This window comes from Ambystoma mexicanum, chromosome 1p (assembly GCF_040938575.1).
Source record: "Ambystoma mexicanum isolate Mex_15411 chromosome 1p, UKY_AmexF1_1, whole genome shotgun sequence".
Classification (NCBI taxonomy): Eukaryota; Metazoa; Chordata; class Amphibia; order Caudata; family Ambystomatidae; genus Ambystoma; species Ambystoma mexicanum.
In genome coordinates, this window is record NC_090921.1 from 992,700,100 (window position 1) to 992,716,101 (window position 16,002).

Genomic DNA, 16,002 nt, shown 5'->3' on the forward strand with positions numbered 1-16,002 from the left:
GGAACTATTGCAATGGGCGCTTCCGCAGCCTGCACAGCCTAATGAGGTATATGCATGACGACATCATGCCGAGAAGGGAGTTGATGGACCTCACCCTTGTGATCTTCAGGGTCAACAGCCGTTGCACCTTGCTCAGGATGGCAGCAACCCTCTCCTCTGACGGAGATGCCAGGCATGACAGTGTTGAGCCGAGACCCCAGAAACACTGCGTCTTGCGATAGCACGAAGCAAGATTTTGCATAGTTCACCGAGAACCCCAGCTCAGTCAGTAGCTGGCCGGTCTTCGCTGTGTGTTCGATGGCGATCTCCCTCGATTTGGTTCGGATGAACCAGTCATCCAGATAAGGGTAAACTTGGATCCCTCGCAGACGCAGCCGCACCGCCACTGGCGCCAGGCACTTGGTGAAAAGCTGTAGCGCTGACGTCAATCCGAAGGGAAGGGCCTTGAACTGGTAATATTGCCCTTGAACCACAAAGCGTAGAAACTTGGTGTCCCCTTGTGAATGGGCATGTGAAAGTAGGCATCCGCAAAGTCCAGCGACAATAGAAAAAACCCTTCTTCCAGCTGTCCTAGCACATGCTGAAGGGTGATCATCCGAAACTTCTGGATCTGATGTACTTGTTCAGATGGCAGAGGTCTAGGATGGGCCTCCAACCGCCCGTCTTCTTGACGAGGAAGTACCGAGAGTACACTCCGGAGCCCCGGAGCCTCTTTGGAACAAGCACCATCGCACTCTTCTTCAGCATGGCCCGCATCTCCAACAGAAGCTGAGGGATGTGGCTTTCCTGCCTGGCCACTGGTGGTATGCAAGGACACTTTCGTTGGAATTCCAGGGTGTGTCTGTGGGCCAGGGTGTCCATCACCCAACAGTCGGTAGAGATGGACTTCCACACGCTGACTAAGTTCGTCAGCTGGCCTCCCACCTGGATGCGCAGGTGGAGGCCCAACGTCACAGCCAAATCAATCTTGCTTCGCTGTGGAGGCACCACCTTGGGGACCTTCACGACGGCGACCTCCTCCAGTCTTGCTGCGGCATCTGTAGGCCCCCCCTGGTCGAAGAGCGGGACGGTTGACGGTAGGATGAAGAACTTCCACCGAAGCCTTTGGAGGAACCTTGGGGTTAACCCTTTGCATTCCGAAAGGACGGCTGTCGCTGCTGAAGCATGCCCAGGGCTCGAGCCGTCTGTGTCCGCCTTGATGGCCTGAAGGGACTTGTCCACGGTTTTTGCCTAACAATTGTCCACCGAAGGGCATGTCCAATACCCTCGACTGCATATCCTGGAGAAAGTTAGTAGCCCTTAACCAACCTCACAGACTAAGGCAAACACTGTTGCCCATTTGGCAGAACTCCGTTGGCCACTGTGATAGCATGGTCCGATGCCACCCCACCCTCCTGCAGGATCTCCATGGTTTCTGCTCTTGTCATCTGGAAGGAGGCTGCGATTTTAAACCAGATCTCCCCGTCATAGCTCGCCACGATGGCGAGGGCGCTGGCCGCCTTGATGGTCATCAACCCATAGCATCCAACTCCTACCCCTCGCTGTCCGGGGTGGGTGCGGGGGTCAGCGAGTGGATTGGATATTGTTGACGTGGCAGAGCCAGAAAATTTCTTCCTCGCTGCCGAGACTACTGAATCCAGGGATGGCTGGTACCTCAAACACTTCGGTGCAGAGTCCGGCACCCTGTACTTCTTTTCGTAGCGGTGCCTCTTCGCCGGGGCCAAGGACGGGTTCTTCATAAAGGACAGCCCCTCCTCCCAAATGTTGACCAACAGAGGGATCGACAGCACGGTTTTCCTCTTTGCCTCGCAGCTGGGGGCAGTATGACCCAGAAACCAGTGATTGGTTGCTAGGAGAAAGACAGTTCAGAAGTGAAAAACTGTTTTCTTTTTCTTTAGAGGATTCCCAGCCTGACAGGGAATATTCATGAGCATGTGAATCCATGCCAGACCCCATGCTGGAGAAAGTCTATTTCATTTCACTGCTCTTGGAAACAGTAGTTTTACCCAAGAGAAGGTATTTAAACCTTAGGGAAATCTGAAAGACTTCCCTGTGCCACTGCACTGAAGGTGCAGTGTAACAAGGTAAAAAGATGGTGCCTATGGAGTTTGTCAGACTCCACAACCAAAAGAGACAGGAGTTCAAATACACATTAAAAAACATGAGGGGGAAAAAAGGGTCTCACTCTCTCCGGGCAAAAAATGTAAGTCCTAGAGTCCAGCAAAAGAGCTGGGGGTCTCCAAGGTAGAGAGGAATTAGCACATTTCTGATAATTCTCCCTAACATGCCCTTCGCAGGCTGGACACCTGCTAAAGCCCAAAGACGTCGCCATGCATCGGGGAGGGGTGTGGCGCCAGAGGACAGAGTACCTGATAACCAACAAAAGACAGTATCCGGGCAAGAGCGCATGTTATTACAACGCTGAAGCCAAACCCAGGAACGCTGGTGAAAGCAGTCCGCTCCCATCGACGTGGAAAAGAGGACTGCGGAGTGGTGCCGGGGGGCGGAGTCAAGGGAGCGCATGCTCCCAGGGCCACGCCTCTGCGCGCCTGTAAATTTAAAGAGGAAGAAGATTGTCCAGTATTGAGGGAAGGGGACAGGACGTGGCAGCATGGTCAGTGGTAGAAGTTGTTTCTTCACATAAGGAGTAGATTACCAGAAAAGTTATGTTGACACCTCAATGATGCATCAAAAAAGTACAGTTTTTTTTTAGCTTACTCTGCTGAAATGTAGGCTGGTTGAGTCCAGATGTGCTCAGTTTCCTCTGTCCAAAAGGATCACTGTTGACAGCAGGTAGTCCAAGGCCACCGGTTCCCATTCCAGACAAACTTCCCGTTCCAAGTCCTCCTGCAAGGAAGGCACATTATTTAGACAAGAGCAGCAATGCAGCATTCATTAACAAGATGTTCTAGTCCTGCCATATGGGCCAAAAGAAATTAATTTACTGCAGGTCAGAAATACTCAATCTTATGGGAGTAGTTTCTTACCTGTAACTCCATTTCTCCAGCATTTCCTAGGGAGAAACTTGACACTTTGTCCCATCGACGCTGTGGGTGCTTTTGATCCCCACCAATAGGATGTCTAGTGTATAGCTCCGCCCCAGCAGCTTCTCAGATTTTAACCACTCCAGCTGGTGGATATCCCCCTGTATGGGAGGTTTGTCTGGAAGGGGAAGTATGGAGGGTGCATTTGAATCCATGAAAGATACCAACGCTGGAGAAATGGAGTTACATGTAAGAAACTACTCCCTTCTCCACCACTGGATCTTTCATGTATTCACATGCTGTGAATAGATTTTATAGCAGTATACATTTTAGGAGCAGATAAAACCAGGGAAATCCAGATTAGAGACTTTTACATTTTTCTGCATGCACTAATGCAAGAAGTACACATACGTAAGTACAAGAAAAAACCTGGGAAGCTGCAGGGCTCAACTTGCTGGAACAGCCATTGAAGGATTGCCCATCCCATCTATATATACATCTTCAGCCTGCTGCTGTTATAAACAGTATAAATGTGTGAGACACTGTCCATGTTGCCATCTGGCAAATGTCTGATGGGCACTCCAGACAATAAAGTAGCAGAGGTGGCTGTGGCCCTTCTATAATGCGCTCTAGCCGCAGTTTGCAGAGGACTGTTGCGCTTGGTTAGGTATAAGGAAATAACTGGGGATATCCACCTTGCAATGCCTTTGTTTAAATGGCTTTTCCCTTGTTTGATGGGCAAAACGCAAAAAGAGATGTTTATCTAAATGATTTTGTCCAGTCCTGGTGTTTTGATACAAAGTAGGCCGAGTTATGGTTGCATTCTTAAGAAATTCCGATGGCACTTTTGGGATGAAGTGAGGATTGGCGGAAAGTGTTACCTTGTCCCTCTCGAATCGGAGATACAGAGGATCCACCAATAAAGCTTGGAGTTCCGAAACTCATCTAGAGGATGTAATTGCTATTAAGAATGCCCCTTTCCAGGACACAAATTTGGTATGTGCCGTAGATAGAGGTTCGAAAAGAGGTTTTCATGAGATCGGCAAGGATGAGATTCAGGTTCCATACCGGTGGAATCCTTTTCTTTGGAGGAAAGATACGAAAAAGACCTTTTAGGAAGTGTTGGAGTAGCCCATCACTGTAGAGAGGAGGCAATCCTCTTTCTTGTAAATCTAGAGATGGACGCCAAGTGCACCTTCATAGAGGAGATCGCTAGATCTTCCTTTAACAATTTGAGAAGATGGGGAATAAACTCTTGCGGTTTTATGGCCAGTGGTTTAAGGTTGGGCTGCTGTGCACAACATGTACAGAAACTTTTCCATTTGTGTTTGTAGGAAATGTTCGAGAACTGAGCCCTAGCTGCAGCTAGAATGCGCTGGCAGTTTTGTGGAAATGTTTAAGTGGCCGAATTCGGCATGCTTATGAGCGAAGCTGTTAATTTGAGGGAGCCCGGGTTGTGATGTAGGATCAAACTTTCGTTCTGTGATAGAAGGTTGGAGTGAGACCCTAGATGGATTGGATTGTACGCCGCTATTTGGAGATCTGAGAACCAAGTCTATCTGGTCCAGTACGGTGCCACCAGGATTATCTTGCAGGGGTATTTGCGTAATATCTGGATTATTTTCCTGATGAGGTAACGCATAAGGGAACATGCTGTCCATGGGAACGAGAATGCGTCCCATTGAGAATCGGGATGAGCGGTACCGCTCCCGAATTTCTTGCACTGCTTGTTGCTCTGAGTGGCAAAGAGGTCCAGAGGAGGATGACCACATGTTGAGAAGATTTTGGATATTTGTATGTTTTGTAGTTGCCATTCATGGGACTGTAAAGAATCCATGCCCAGGGTGTCCGATTGTTTGTGTATCCCAGGCAGGTGGAATACTTGCAGCAGAATGTTGTGAATGGCCCACTGCCAAATGGTCTGTGCTTCTTGGCACAGGGTGTTTGACTGTTCCGCCTGTTTCTGCGGGAAAACATTGTGGTTGTGTTATCCGTGAGGACTTTTACAACTAAATCCTTGATTAGCGAGAGGAAGGACTTCAGAGCCCAATGTACTGCATGCAGTTTCAGTAGATGTATGGGGACAATTGATCGGCCTTTGACTTGCTGCTCGTCCAGATGAGCTCCCCATCCCGCCAGGGAGGCTTCAGTCACGATCGTGAGATGGTAGTTGGACTCCCCTTTGAGATGTTGTAGGGGTATGTCCACCATTTTAGTGTGTTTGCGAGCGTCCGAGTGATAGTAATATTGTCTGACCAGGACCCCTGGATTTGGGACCATCTAGCTATAAACCTTTGTATTGATCGAATGTTTAGCTTGCAGTTGGGTATCGGCGGGATGCAAGAAGACACTGTGCCTAGGAGAGCCATGTATTTGCGCACAGTGATTAGCTTGTGTGGAGTGAAATAATTTGCCATAGTTATTTTTTTCATCCTGTCTGATGAGGGTCTGACAAGACCTTGGCCCGTGAGGAATTGAGCGCCAATCTTTTTGAAGGAACTCTGCAACATTTGGTGTAATTTATTGCAAATCCAAATTGTTGCAGAAGAGCTTCCGTTTGTTGATATGTTGAACCTTGAACCGACCAGTGATCTTGATATGGGAAGACGTGCTGGCCCTGTTTTCTAAGAATAGGCATTTTGCAAACATCCTGGGGGCTGATCTTAGGCCAAATGGCAGTACTCAAACAAGTAATGGCTTTCACCGATCTTGAAACCAAGATATTTTCAGTGTCTTGGATGTATTGGGATGTGGAAGTACGGATCTTTGAGGTCTAACGCCACCAGATATTTGTGGGGTTGTACAGCATTTATGACGTCCTGTCACCGCCTTGAATTTTTTCTTTTTGATGTTTTTGTTTAGCTTTAGCAAATCCAAGATTGGAGGCCACTTTCCGTCTGGTTTCTTGACGAAATACCTAGAGTATACTATTTTCCCCTTTGCCGGATGAGGAATTCTTTCGATTGCCGTTTAACACTTGACCCACTTCCTGTTGAATCGGAAGGTGCAGTGTGATACTTTTATGGGAGGTAACAGAATTTGTGCGCGATTGAATTCCAACAAGTGGCTGTGCTGAATGGCATTTAGCACACATCCGATACCACATGAGTGTGCACTACCAATAAATTATACACTGTTGAACTTGTTTCTTGTTCACTTGTATCTATGTGGGGTGCAAACCCACTGGAAATGTGCATCCGTGAGATGGCACAGATTGAGTTGCAAAAGAAGGACTTTGGCTAAATAGCCAGCGGGTGCAGGCTGCACTCCCGAGGACCACACTGGTGTGGTCAATTATTTATTTTCGTGACATCACAACATTTTGAGCATTGTAATTCAGCTTCTTCTTTCAATCTTAATTTATTGAACTTCAATCAGTATTGTAGCAATAATTCAAATTAACTGCAGATGCATCTAAAAATTGGCCTATGCATTTCACTCTGTCGTCCTGCGTCAGGGCCTGTATCTCATATACCAACATTCATAATCATAATCAAGTAACCCATAGAAGTCAGCTGGGTAATGTCCACACACATTGATTATACCCCAATGTGACAAAATAAGGATTGTTCAACACATAATTCCATAAATACATCACAATTCCATAAGCAAGATACCGTTCGCCGGCATATTTGTCACGACACAGTGTTCAATGTCCCAATTCCCCCATCATTACATTCATCGACCAATTCATTAGAGGTTTCAAAATGTGGTGAAAAAATGAATGTACGCATTTCCAACCATGGTGTTTCACAATCCCATTAAAAAAAAAAATCAAACTTGGGGTACATACGTAGTTGCATCATGTTCCAGAGAAGGGTCATGTAAGAAAAAAGATAAAATACACAGAAAAAATTAAGAGTATTGCCTTCGTTTAGAAAACAAATAGTTCTGTTGTGTGCTTAAATCACCACGCCGTATTTTCGATGGCTATATCTACTAAACTTGTATGAATCATCTGCTCTGTATTCTGAAAGGAATCACAGAACGCCCACATTACTAGTGTATTGAACATCAAAAAACATAAGCTGCCGAAATCGACGTTTCCTTCCAGCTTACCTTTCAGTAACGCGTGCAGTGTACATTTAAACAGCCCCATGCGCTAACATGAGTCGAAGCGTGTCTAACTTTCGGTTTGTGACAAGAGTCTGCTCGAGAGATGTAATGCAAATAATGTGTGTGGTTCAATCACTGCGTTCCATCTAATATTAACCGCTTAAGTACCAAGGACGAGCTATCTCGTCCTTGACATTACCTCCGTGTTGCCAAGGATGAGATAGCTCATCCATTTTTGGCACCTTGTTTTGAGCGATCCCTGTAAAGCAGGGATCGCTCAAAACACTAATCCAACCCCCGGGCTAAATGAGGGGGAGGCCCCCTCCACTGCCGGAGGGCTGGATTACCTTCAATTTCACATCAGCGTGTGTAAAGCACGCCAACGTGAAAGTAATTTCACCGCGGCAGCCATTTCGGGCTGCCGCGGTGAAAAGAGATGATACGCTCCCTTCTCCCTCGATCTCTGGCTGTATTTCAAGCCGGAGATCAAGGGAGGTGTCGTTGGAAAGGGGAGAATCTCCCCTTTCCAACGACACCTTGTATGACAGCATTGCTGGTCACAGATTGGGCACAGAGCGCTGGATCCGTGGCTAGCAATGCCACTAGACACCAGGGATGTCTTTTGAATGTGGGGGAGGTGGAGGCTGCTTACAGTAAGCAGTCCTCTTCTCCCACCCACACATACCCCAAAGCATGGGGGCACATATGGATCTGCCCCAGGAAAGGGGGCAAAATAAAGAAAAAAAAATGAAATGAAACTGGGGTGGGGGGCCACTAGGCACCAGGGATTTTTTGTTGCCCCCCCCCGAAAGGGTGGAGGTCCCCCCCTTCCCACACCAAGTGGAAAGAGGGGCCACCCCTTGTAGCCCTCCCAGGGGGCAGATTTCTGCCCCCAGGCAGGAGTACATGAGGTGGCCCCCCATCCAATTGGAAGGGGGGCACCAGGAGTAAGTGTGCAGGCCCCCCAACGGATGGGACCTGCAGGTTAGGGCCCCCCCTGGGGGCAGATGGCTGATCATCTGCCCCGAGGGAAGGGGGCAAAATGAAAAAAAAAGGAAAAAAACAAAAAAGGGATATTTGGGTTGGGGGGCCACTAGCCACCAGGGATTTATTTTACGGAAAAGGGGGGTGGCCCTCTCCCCGTCACCCCAAGGGGAACTAGGGGCTCCCCTTGTAGCCCTCCATGGGGGCAGAGATTTGCTCCTAGGAAAGGGCATATGGCCCCAGGGAGGGCTGCATGAGATGCCCCCCCTTTCATTTGCTGTTGGGAGGAGGGGGTGGGGGGGGGGAAGAGGGCCACCAGCCTTTACATTGGAAAATTCTCCAGAGGTTTAGGGTACCCCTCAGCCCACCCTAAAGTGTAGGGTACCGTTTTCAATTTGTTTCTTTGTTTGCCTAACTTCCCTTGGTGCAGATGGGTACATTAGTGTGTCAATCTGCCCCCAGGGTGCCCAAAACTTACTGCCCCACCCACTGAGGGGCCTGTCCCACAATATTTGGTGGCCCTCTCCCCCACCCCAAATGGAAGGGGGGGGTGTACCTCACGCAGCTGTTTGTAGGAGGCCCAGGGAGGCCTGCATGAGGTGCCCCCACCACCCATTTGGGGTGAGGTGGGAAAGAGCCACCACAAAATGTCGGGACAGGCCCCCCAATGGGTGGGGCAGTGGGTTTTGGCCACCCTGGGGGCAGAATGGCACACTATTGGGCCCATCTGCGTCAAGGGAAGTTGGGCAACCAAAGGAAAAAAGTAAAAATGGTAGACCACATTTTAGGGGGTGCTGTGGGGCACCCCAAACCGACGGGGAATTTTCTAATGGGAAGGGGTGGTGGCCCCCGGCCCCCCACCCACAATGGAGTGGGGCCATGTCATGCAGCCCTGCCTGGAGGCAGATATCTGCTCCTAGGAAGGGACACCAGACCCCAGGGAGGAGTGCAGGACAGCACCCCCCCCCCCGTTATCTGCCCCCAGGGAGGGCAGCATGAGACGCACCGCCCCTCAAATTGGGGTGGGGTGGAGAGGTGCACCCCCTTCACATTACAAAATTCCCTGGCGGTGGTGTAGGGTGCCCCTCAGCCCCCCCCCCCCACCTACGGTGCAGCCTGCCATTTTCAATTTTTTTCTTTGCCTTGGTGCAGAGAAGCACATTGGTGTGCCAATCTGGCCCCAGGGTGCCCAAACCTTATTGCCCCACCCACTGGGGGGCCTGTCCGATGTTTTGGGGGGAGCTTCTCCTCCCACCCAAAATGGTGTGGGGGCAGATATCTGCCCATAGGAAGGGGCAAATGTGTTTTCACGGGGGTGGGGGATGTGTAGATTTGTTTTTGCTGGGTTGACCGTAGGTAACATGTTTTTGTTTTGTTTACAGTTTTTTCTACGCGAGCAGCTGCAACATTATGGGAGTACGGTTTTTCATTATTCTATGGTTAGGGCCCACTGTCAGTGGGGTGGTTGAGACTGGGGCTGGATTGTTGGTGTGGGTGGGAACGGGCCTTCTGGGCAGATGTTCTGGTGGGCTGGGGCACAATTGCAGGGGCAGGCCACAAATTGCCCCCATGCCAGCAGAACATTGGTGTTTACCTGGGAGCAGATGCCTCCCACGTGGGTTGTCCATCTGCAAGCCCAGGCTGCACCTCTGGCTGTGCCACGTTACAAGTGTCACCTCAGGGAAGCAATGGGGATCCTGCCGGGGCTCCCTGGAGCTGCAGCTGTGCTTGGGGGACAGTACACCCACATGGTACATGGATGTCCAAGACCAGGGACATCACCTCCGACCGTCCTGGAGTTGCGACTGGGCTGCATTACAGCTTTTCCCTTCAGGGAGGTACTGGCACAATGCCAGGACTCCCTGGTGGCGATAAGCTATAACGCAGGGCAGCCAGAGCTCCAGCAAAGTAAGCGATAATATCCCTGGCCTTGGGCACACTTCTACCATGTGGGTCTTTGCCGGGGGTTCTGGGTAATACATTCTGGGCCGATTTGTTTAAGTCAGACCTCTGGATTCCCACGGGTGTCTTCTTTTGGGAAATGCATGGGGTTCCCCGTTGTCCTTGCTGGTTTTGACACCCTAGGCCCAAATATGTAGGTTGCCCACATGAACAAAATATGCTGTGCCGAAAGGCTTGGGGTTACCAGAGGGTTACCCTTTTCCGCCCTGGTAGGTACATCCGTACATGTGAGGTACCGTTTGTCATCGGGACACCTGTGGGAACGCGGGAAGGTATGACATCTGTTGTTGGCGATGTGTTTCGTTGAGTGGACAGAGGGAAATGTCTCTGAAATTAGCTGGAAATAAAGACAATTCTCAGACAATTCGCTATGGCCACCCACCGAAACACACCGCCAACACCACATTGCCTACCTTCCCGCGTCCCCACACGTGTCCCGATGAAAATGGTATCTCACATGTGTGGGTGCACCTACCTGATCACCAAGGTGAAAGCCTAAAACATGGCTAACCCAAAGTTATTTCCGACAGCTGAATTTCAGGATTTTTTCAGAAGGGCACACCATACAGCTATGGGCTTAGGGTGTCCAAGCCACCAAGAACAACTGGGAACACCATGCATCTCTGAAAAGAGGACACCCGTGGGAATGCATAGAGGTCTGACTTGCGCGAAGCAGCCCAGAATGTATTACCCACAATCCCTGACAAAGTGTGATATTTGGTGGGGGGAAAAACAACATGTTCACTTTGTAGGGGTTTCTGGATAATAAATTTGGGGCCGATTTGCGCAAGTCAGACCGCTGCAGATTCCCTCGGGTGTCCTCTTTTCGGAAATGCATGGGGTTCCCTGTGTGGCTTAGACACCCTAGGCCCATATCTGTATGGTGTGTCCTTCTTAAAAAATCCTGAAATTCAGCTGTCGGAAAAGACTTGGGGTTAGCAGTGTTTTAGGCTTTCCCCTTTGCGCCCAGATAGGTGCACCCACACATGCAGTACCGTTTCTGCGTCGGGACACGAGAGCGAACGCGGGAAGGTATGACATGTGTTGTGTTTGTGTGGTTTTCATAACGTTTCGACCCATTTGCTGGCGCTATTTGTCACACAACCCTTTCATTTCCCAAATGTGCCCTAAATTTGGTCGCTGCTTTAGGCACCATACACTTTTGTAACCTGCACAAGTCACCTACCCTTAAAAAGGTCTGCCTGTGCTGTTTCAAAAAATGTATGCTTGCCGTTCCTCACCACATTGGTTTTTCCTGATTTACACATGCTAAGTACGTCTGCTCGGGCCGCAAGCATAAAACTCCTATGTACCATGGCTCAGTGTTTGGCTTGTGGCATTGCTTGTTGTGTGAAACACTACAATGTGATTTCCTTACTGCAATAGTCGGGAGAATGTAGTGGAGCATTGCTTTTCTCAAAATTCATAGAACCTGTACCAAGCCAACCATGTCCACCACATACCTTTTTTTCGTCATTTTCCAGCTTTTTCCCCAAACTATGAAATTTTCCCCTACCTAGTTGTTGCCTGACCTGCGCAAATCACCCCTTCCTAAACCTGGAATTTTGTCTACTTTTCAGAAATGTATGGTTTTCTGGCCTCCAATTCGGCTTTCATACCCTTTTCTTCCAGTCCGTCCCTGCATGTCCAATTGGCAAAAATGGCCAAAATCGCCAACCTCACAAAACGGTTGATAACCACATCAAAATTATTATTTTTCTTTTCCACTCAACATGTTCTTGAAAGCCAGAAAATTGGGGAATTCAGCAAAGTAAAACATTTGTTCCTAGCTCTTTCAAGGAAAAAACCACAGGCTTCTTTGTACATCATTTTATTGCCATTTTTTTTAAAAGACCCAAAATGTTCCCCCTTTTTGGTTATTTTCTCTCACCCCCAACAGCAACCTAGGATTCCTGGGTGGCGTTACGACCGCCTACATGTGGGAAAAAAGGGGCCACATTTGGCCGAGAAATCTCATGTAACAAAAAGGTTCCAAGGCATTGAATGGCGACATACCGAAATCACCAAAAAAGGCCTAGGCACGGGGGGGGAAGGACCCATAGCACTGAAAGGGTTCAACAGTGCAGTGTCATCAAAGTGTTCTGCTCTACACTCAGTCAACATGCTCTCCGCTCACCTCCTCCTGCGGCAACTTGTGAACTGACTCGGCGCCGCGAGAGCGCACATGATCAAGAATCTCAAATATTTATTTACTATTGTCATGGTGAACACAAATGGAGAGGGGCGGGGGGCGCCATCTTAGAATGGTGTGTCTGGCATACTGCAAACATTTTTAGTGTTTGGTGTAAATGCCCACAATCTTCACTTACTGATATGTCCCTTTCTACCCATCTAATAGCAATGTGTGAGCTAACATGGACTGCTGGTGTAGGTAAAACAAATGTGTTTAATGATTCGTCGGGAAACACGACGCTAATGAAATGCCGGGTCACTAAAGGATTCTGTCATTGTAAATATAAGGATAAGTACCTACGGCTGGCAATTATATATATTTGAAGATTCTCATACTATGGCAACCTTAGGCTTTCAGTGGTGCCTTGTGAAAAAGAAATTGGGTGATGTAATACACTGAATTCTGAAAAAATTTAGACAATGTGAAAGCGGTAAATGGTTCATTACAAACATGTATGCATCAAGTCATTGAATCAATTCTGTAGAAAACGAAAGCAAAATCTGTAATCCATCATAAATTACTAAAAACACACATGAACTACGATCCTATGCCTATGATCAAAAATAAGCTGCATTCAAATCTCAAATTATCATGTTCCGATGCTGAACGCTCACAATTATATGCAATTATTCATAAAAAATTTGCAAACCTAAATTTCACAGAAAGATCACTTGAAAACCTTCCATAAGACAAAGTTTGATGTTCCGTAGTCAGTATGTGTATCTCGTATTGGTGAACATTGTAACTATATAAGAAAATTGTACTCCGTTTACACAAAGCAACTTAAATCAAGTTCTTCGTTCGTTCCGCCTGGGGCTAATGAGTTCAATTTACCTATCCAATAGGCTTCTTGGTGAGCCCTGACCTTTGGATTTTTGCTGTACCCTTTGGTTTGTATCACTTCAAGTACTGCAAATCTTAGTTGTGTGATCGAATGTCCCTTTTCTTTAAAATGCCTGGCCACTGCTGAGGCTTGATTGTTCCAAATGCACGACTTAAGCTCATTGATGCAAATTCTTATTTTCCTTGCTGTCTCTCCTACATAATATAGGCCACAAGAGCATTTTATCGCATACATTACATTTTCTGAAAGACAAGTAGCATAATACTTCAATTTGATTCTGTCTCCTGTCCTTGGGTGTGTTACTATGTTCCCCTTAATCCCATTATTACAGTTCCCACAACTCATACATGGGTAGGTTCCTGAAAGTTTGTCTGGTGCTCTTTTAGAGGTTGTGCGCCCTTTGGTTTTTACTAACATAGAATGTAAATTATTGCTTCTTTGGAACGCGAATACTTGCGGAGTAGGAAACTATTCTTTCATTCTGTTATCACTTGTTATAAGTTCCATCTGTCCACGATGCTGGCCTTAATTCGCTTGCTTTGTATTGAGTGCTTTGACACAAATACTACGTCCCGGCTTGTTCAGGATTGCCGTTTAACATTTGACGCGCTTCCTGTTGTAGAATCGGAAGGTGCAGTGCGATACTTTAATGGGAGGTTACAGGATTTGTGCGCATTTGAATTCTAATAAGTGACCATGACGGATAGCATCTAGCACCCATCTGTCTTCTGTAATTGCTTGCCACTTGAGGTAAAACGCCACATTTCCTCCCACCTGTAAGCACCCGAGTGGTGTCCAAACTGACCTTCGCTTTCAGTTTTTGGGAACTGCCATGAGGCGAAAGCATGCACAATAGCCCAGAGGACAGTGAGGAACCAAAGGCTTTCTCTCAGTTCACGGCATGGGCCTGGACGCTAGACTGTCGCCAAGGGTTGGCTGCGGGATAGGTCTTGTGTGTTTGCGTGTGTGCCCTGGCAGGCAGGGGTATTCTCCATCCCAGGACCGCTTGCCTGCTTCTCAGAGTCGGGGGCACGCAATTGGGGTTTCCGGCAGACCCCATTCGCCCTCAGCGTCACTCATGACCACAATACTGCCCTTGCTGGAGTCTTCCGTCACGTCTATGGAGGCCTTGACCTGCATGGGGTGAGCGGCTCAGCCTTTCGTCAGCCGATCATTGCTTTTTGTCCGCCGATCATTTAGGGTTTTCGGCCGGAAACGCTGACAGAATTTACAATGCTTTTCGGCGTGATCCCTTGGGAGACACTGATTGCACACTGGGTGCGTGTCCTTCCTCAGGAATTTACGGTGGCAGGAGGGGCAACCTTTAAATGGGGTTATGTCCATTATATTTTAAAAAGGGCAGATGGGCGAAAACCGAGGATTATGGAATAAACATTCCCTAAAAGAGGCGAGTTTAAAGAACCCCCCCACCCCCTCCCTCTACTGTAATGGGCCGAAGCGACCCGTAAAGGCTGCGTCTTCTCTTTGATAGAGCAGTCGTCAACGAAGTTGGTGTTCATCAGGGGCCGTCGGGTGGTTGTAGCAGTTGTGCGACGAGGCGAACAACAAAGGAAAGGAAGAAAGTATACAAGTACAACTTTAGTTAAACAAATGCATTAGCCTAAAAGATAAGGAACAAGTTACTTACCTGTAACTGTTCTCCAGCATGGGACTGGCATGGATTCACATTCTCATGAATATTCCCAGTCAGGCTGGGAATCCCTGGTAAAGAAAACATCAGTTTCATTTCTGAACTGTCTTTCTCTGAACAACCAATCACTGGTCTCCGGGTCATACTGCCCCCAGCCAATGACTGCCCTCTACCTAAGCCCCTCCTCTGGCAGCCATCTTCAGATTTGATAGGAGGTAAAGTGGCAGTAGGACCAAGAGAAGAGCCGCAGAGGGGTAGGCGGGAGGGTTCGCACGTGAATCCATGCCAGACCCATGCTGGAGAAGAACAAGTTACTTTCTTACCTGGTAACGTTCTTTCGACGGGATGTTCCTCCGATGTATTCCTTATCTTTGATATACGTTTCCAGCTTGCTGGCCTCGGAAATTTTTTCTCTGTAGAGGGCGCTGCGCGTGGACGTCCGGCGAGTCGATGTCCCTCGACAGCCACCGTATCGGCGCCGACGTCACCATGCCCATAAATAGACACGCGCTGCGTCCGTTGCTCAGTTCCGTTTTGTAGTATAAGAAAGACATGCCTGAATTGGTTAGTAACCTTGAAGGAGCGAAAGCTGCAACCACAAGGGAAGTTATCACTGCGGGGATGGATGGGAGGGGCGATAAGGAATACGTCGGAGGAACATCCCTTCGAAAGAACATTACCAGGTAAGAAAGTAACTTGTTCTTCGAAGGGATTGTGTCCTCCGACGTATCCCTTATCTTTGATAGACTCCCATAGCAGTGGTATGTAATTGGAGGAGGGAGTGATAGTGTTATATATCCCTTAAGGGATGGACCGAGTGTAATACGGCTTTGCTAAATCTGGTCTCTTGAGCAGTGGAGGAGTCCAGGTTGTAAAATTTTGTGAATGTATGTGTCCGGACGACCATGTGGCAGCCGCACCTATGTCCCGGACCGGTACCCCTCTCTGGAGAGCCGAAGAAGCTGCGATACCCCTGGTTGAATGAGCCCTGAGGTTTTGGGGTGGCTCTTTCCCTGCTAGTATATAACATTCCAGGATGGCCAAGATAATCCACCTGGAGATTGTTTGTTTTGTTATGGGTAGTCCCAACTTGTGACCCGAGTATCCTACAAACAGCTGGTCTGCTTGCCTGATTCTAGCCATTCTGCTGATGTAAAAGCTGAGAGCTCGCCTAGGGTCCAGCCTGTGTAGCCTTTCCTCCTCTTTCCCCGGATGGGGAGGAGGGTAGAATGAAGGCAAGGTAATTTCCTGAGTAATATGGAATTCAGAAACTACCTTTGGGAGAAAATTAGGCTTCACCTGGAGGACAACCTTGTCCTTGTTGAAG

At 48.3% G+C, this 16,002-nt stretch overlaps 1 protein-coding gene across 7 annotated transcripts in view; it reads right to left on the bottom strand.

Moving 5' to 3' along the window:
• The window catches only part of CNOT1 (CCR4-NOT transcription complex subunit 1), a 2,171,110-nt gene that overhangs the window by 1,110,370 nt on the left and 1,044,738 nt on the right, over window positions 1–16,002 (bottom strand). For all 7 annotated transcript variants that reach the window (XM_069654650.1, XM_069654658.1, XM_069654642.1 and 4 more), the window contains one exon: window positions 2,719–2,847. In XM_069654650.1, the coding sequence (XP_069510751.1) occupies window positions 2,719–2,847 (129 nt within the window). The remainder of the gene's footprint in view (window positions 1–2,718; window positions 2,848–16,002) is intronic.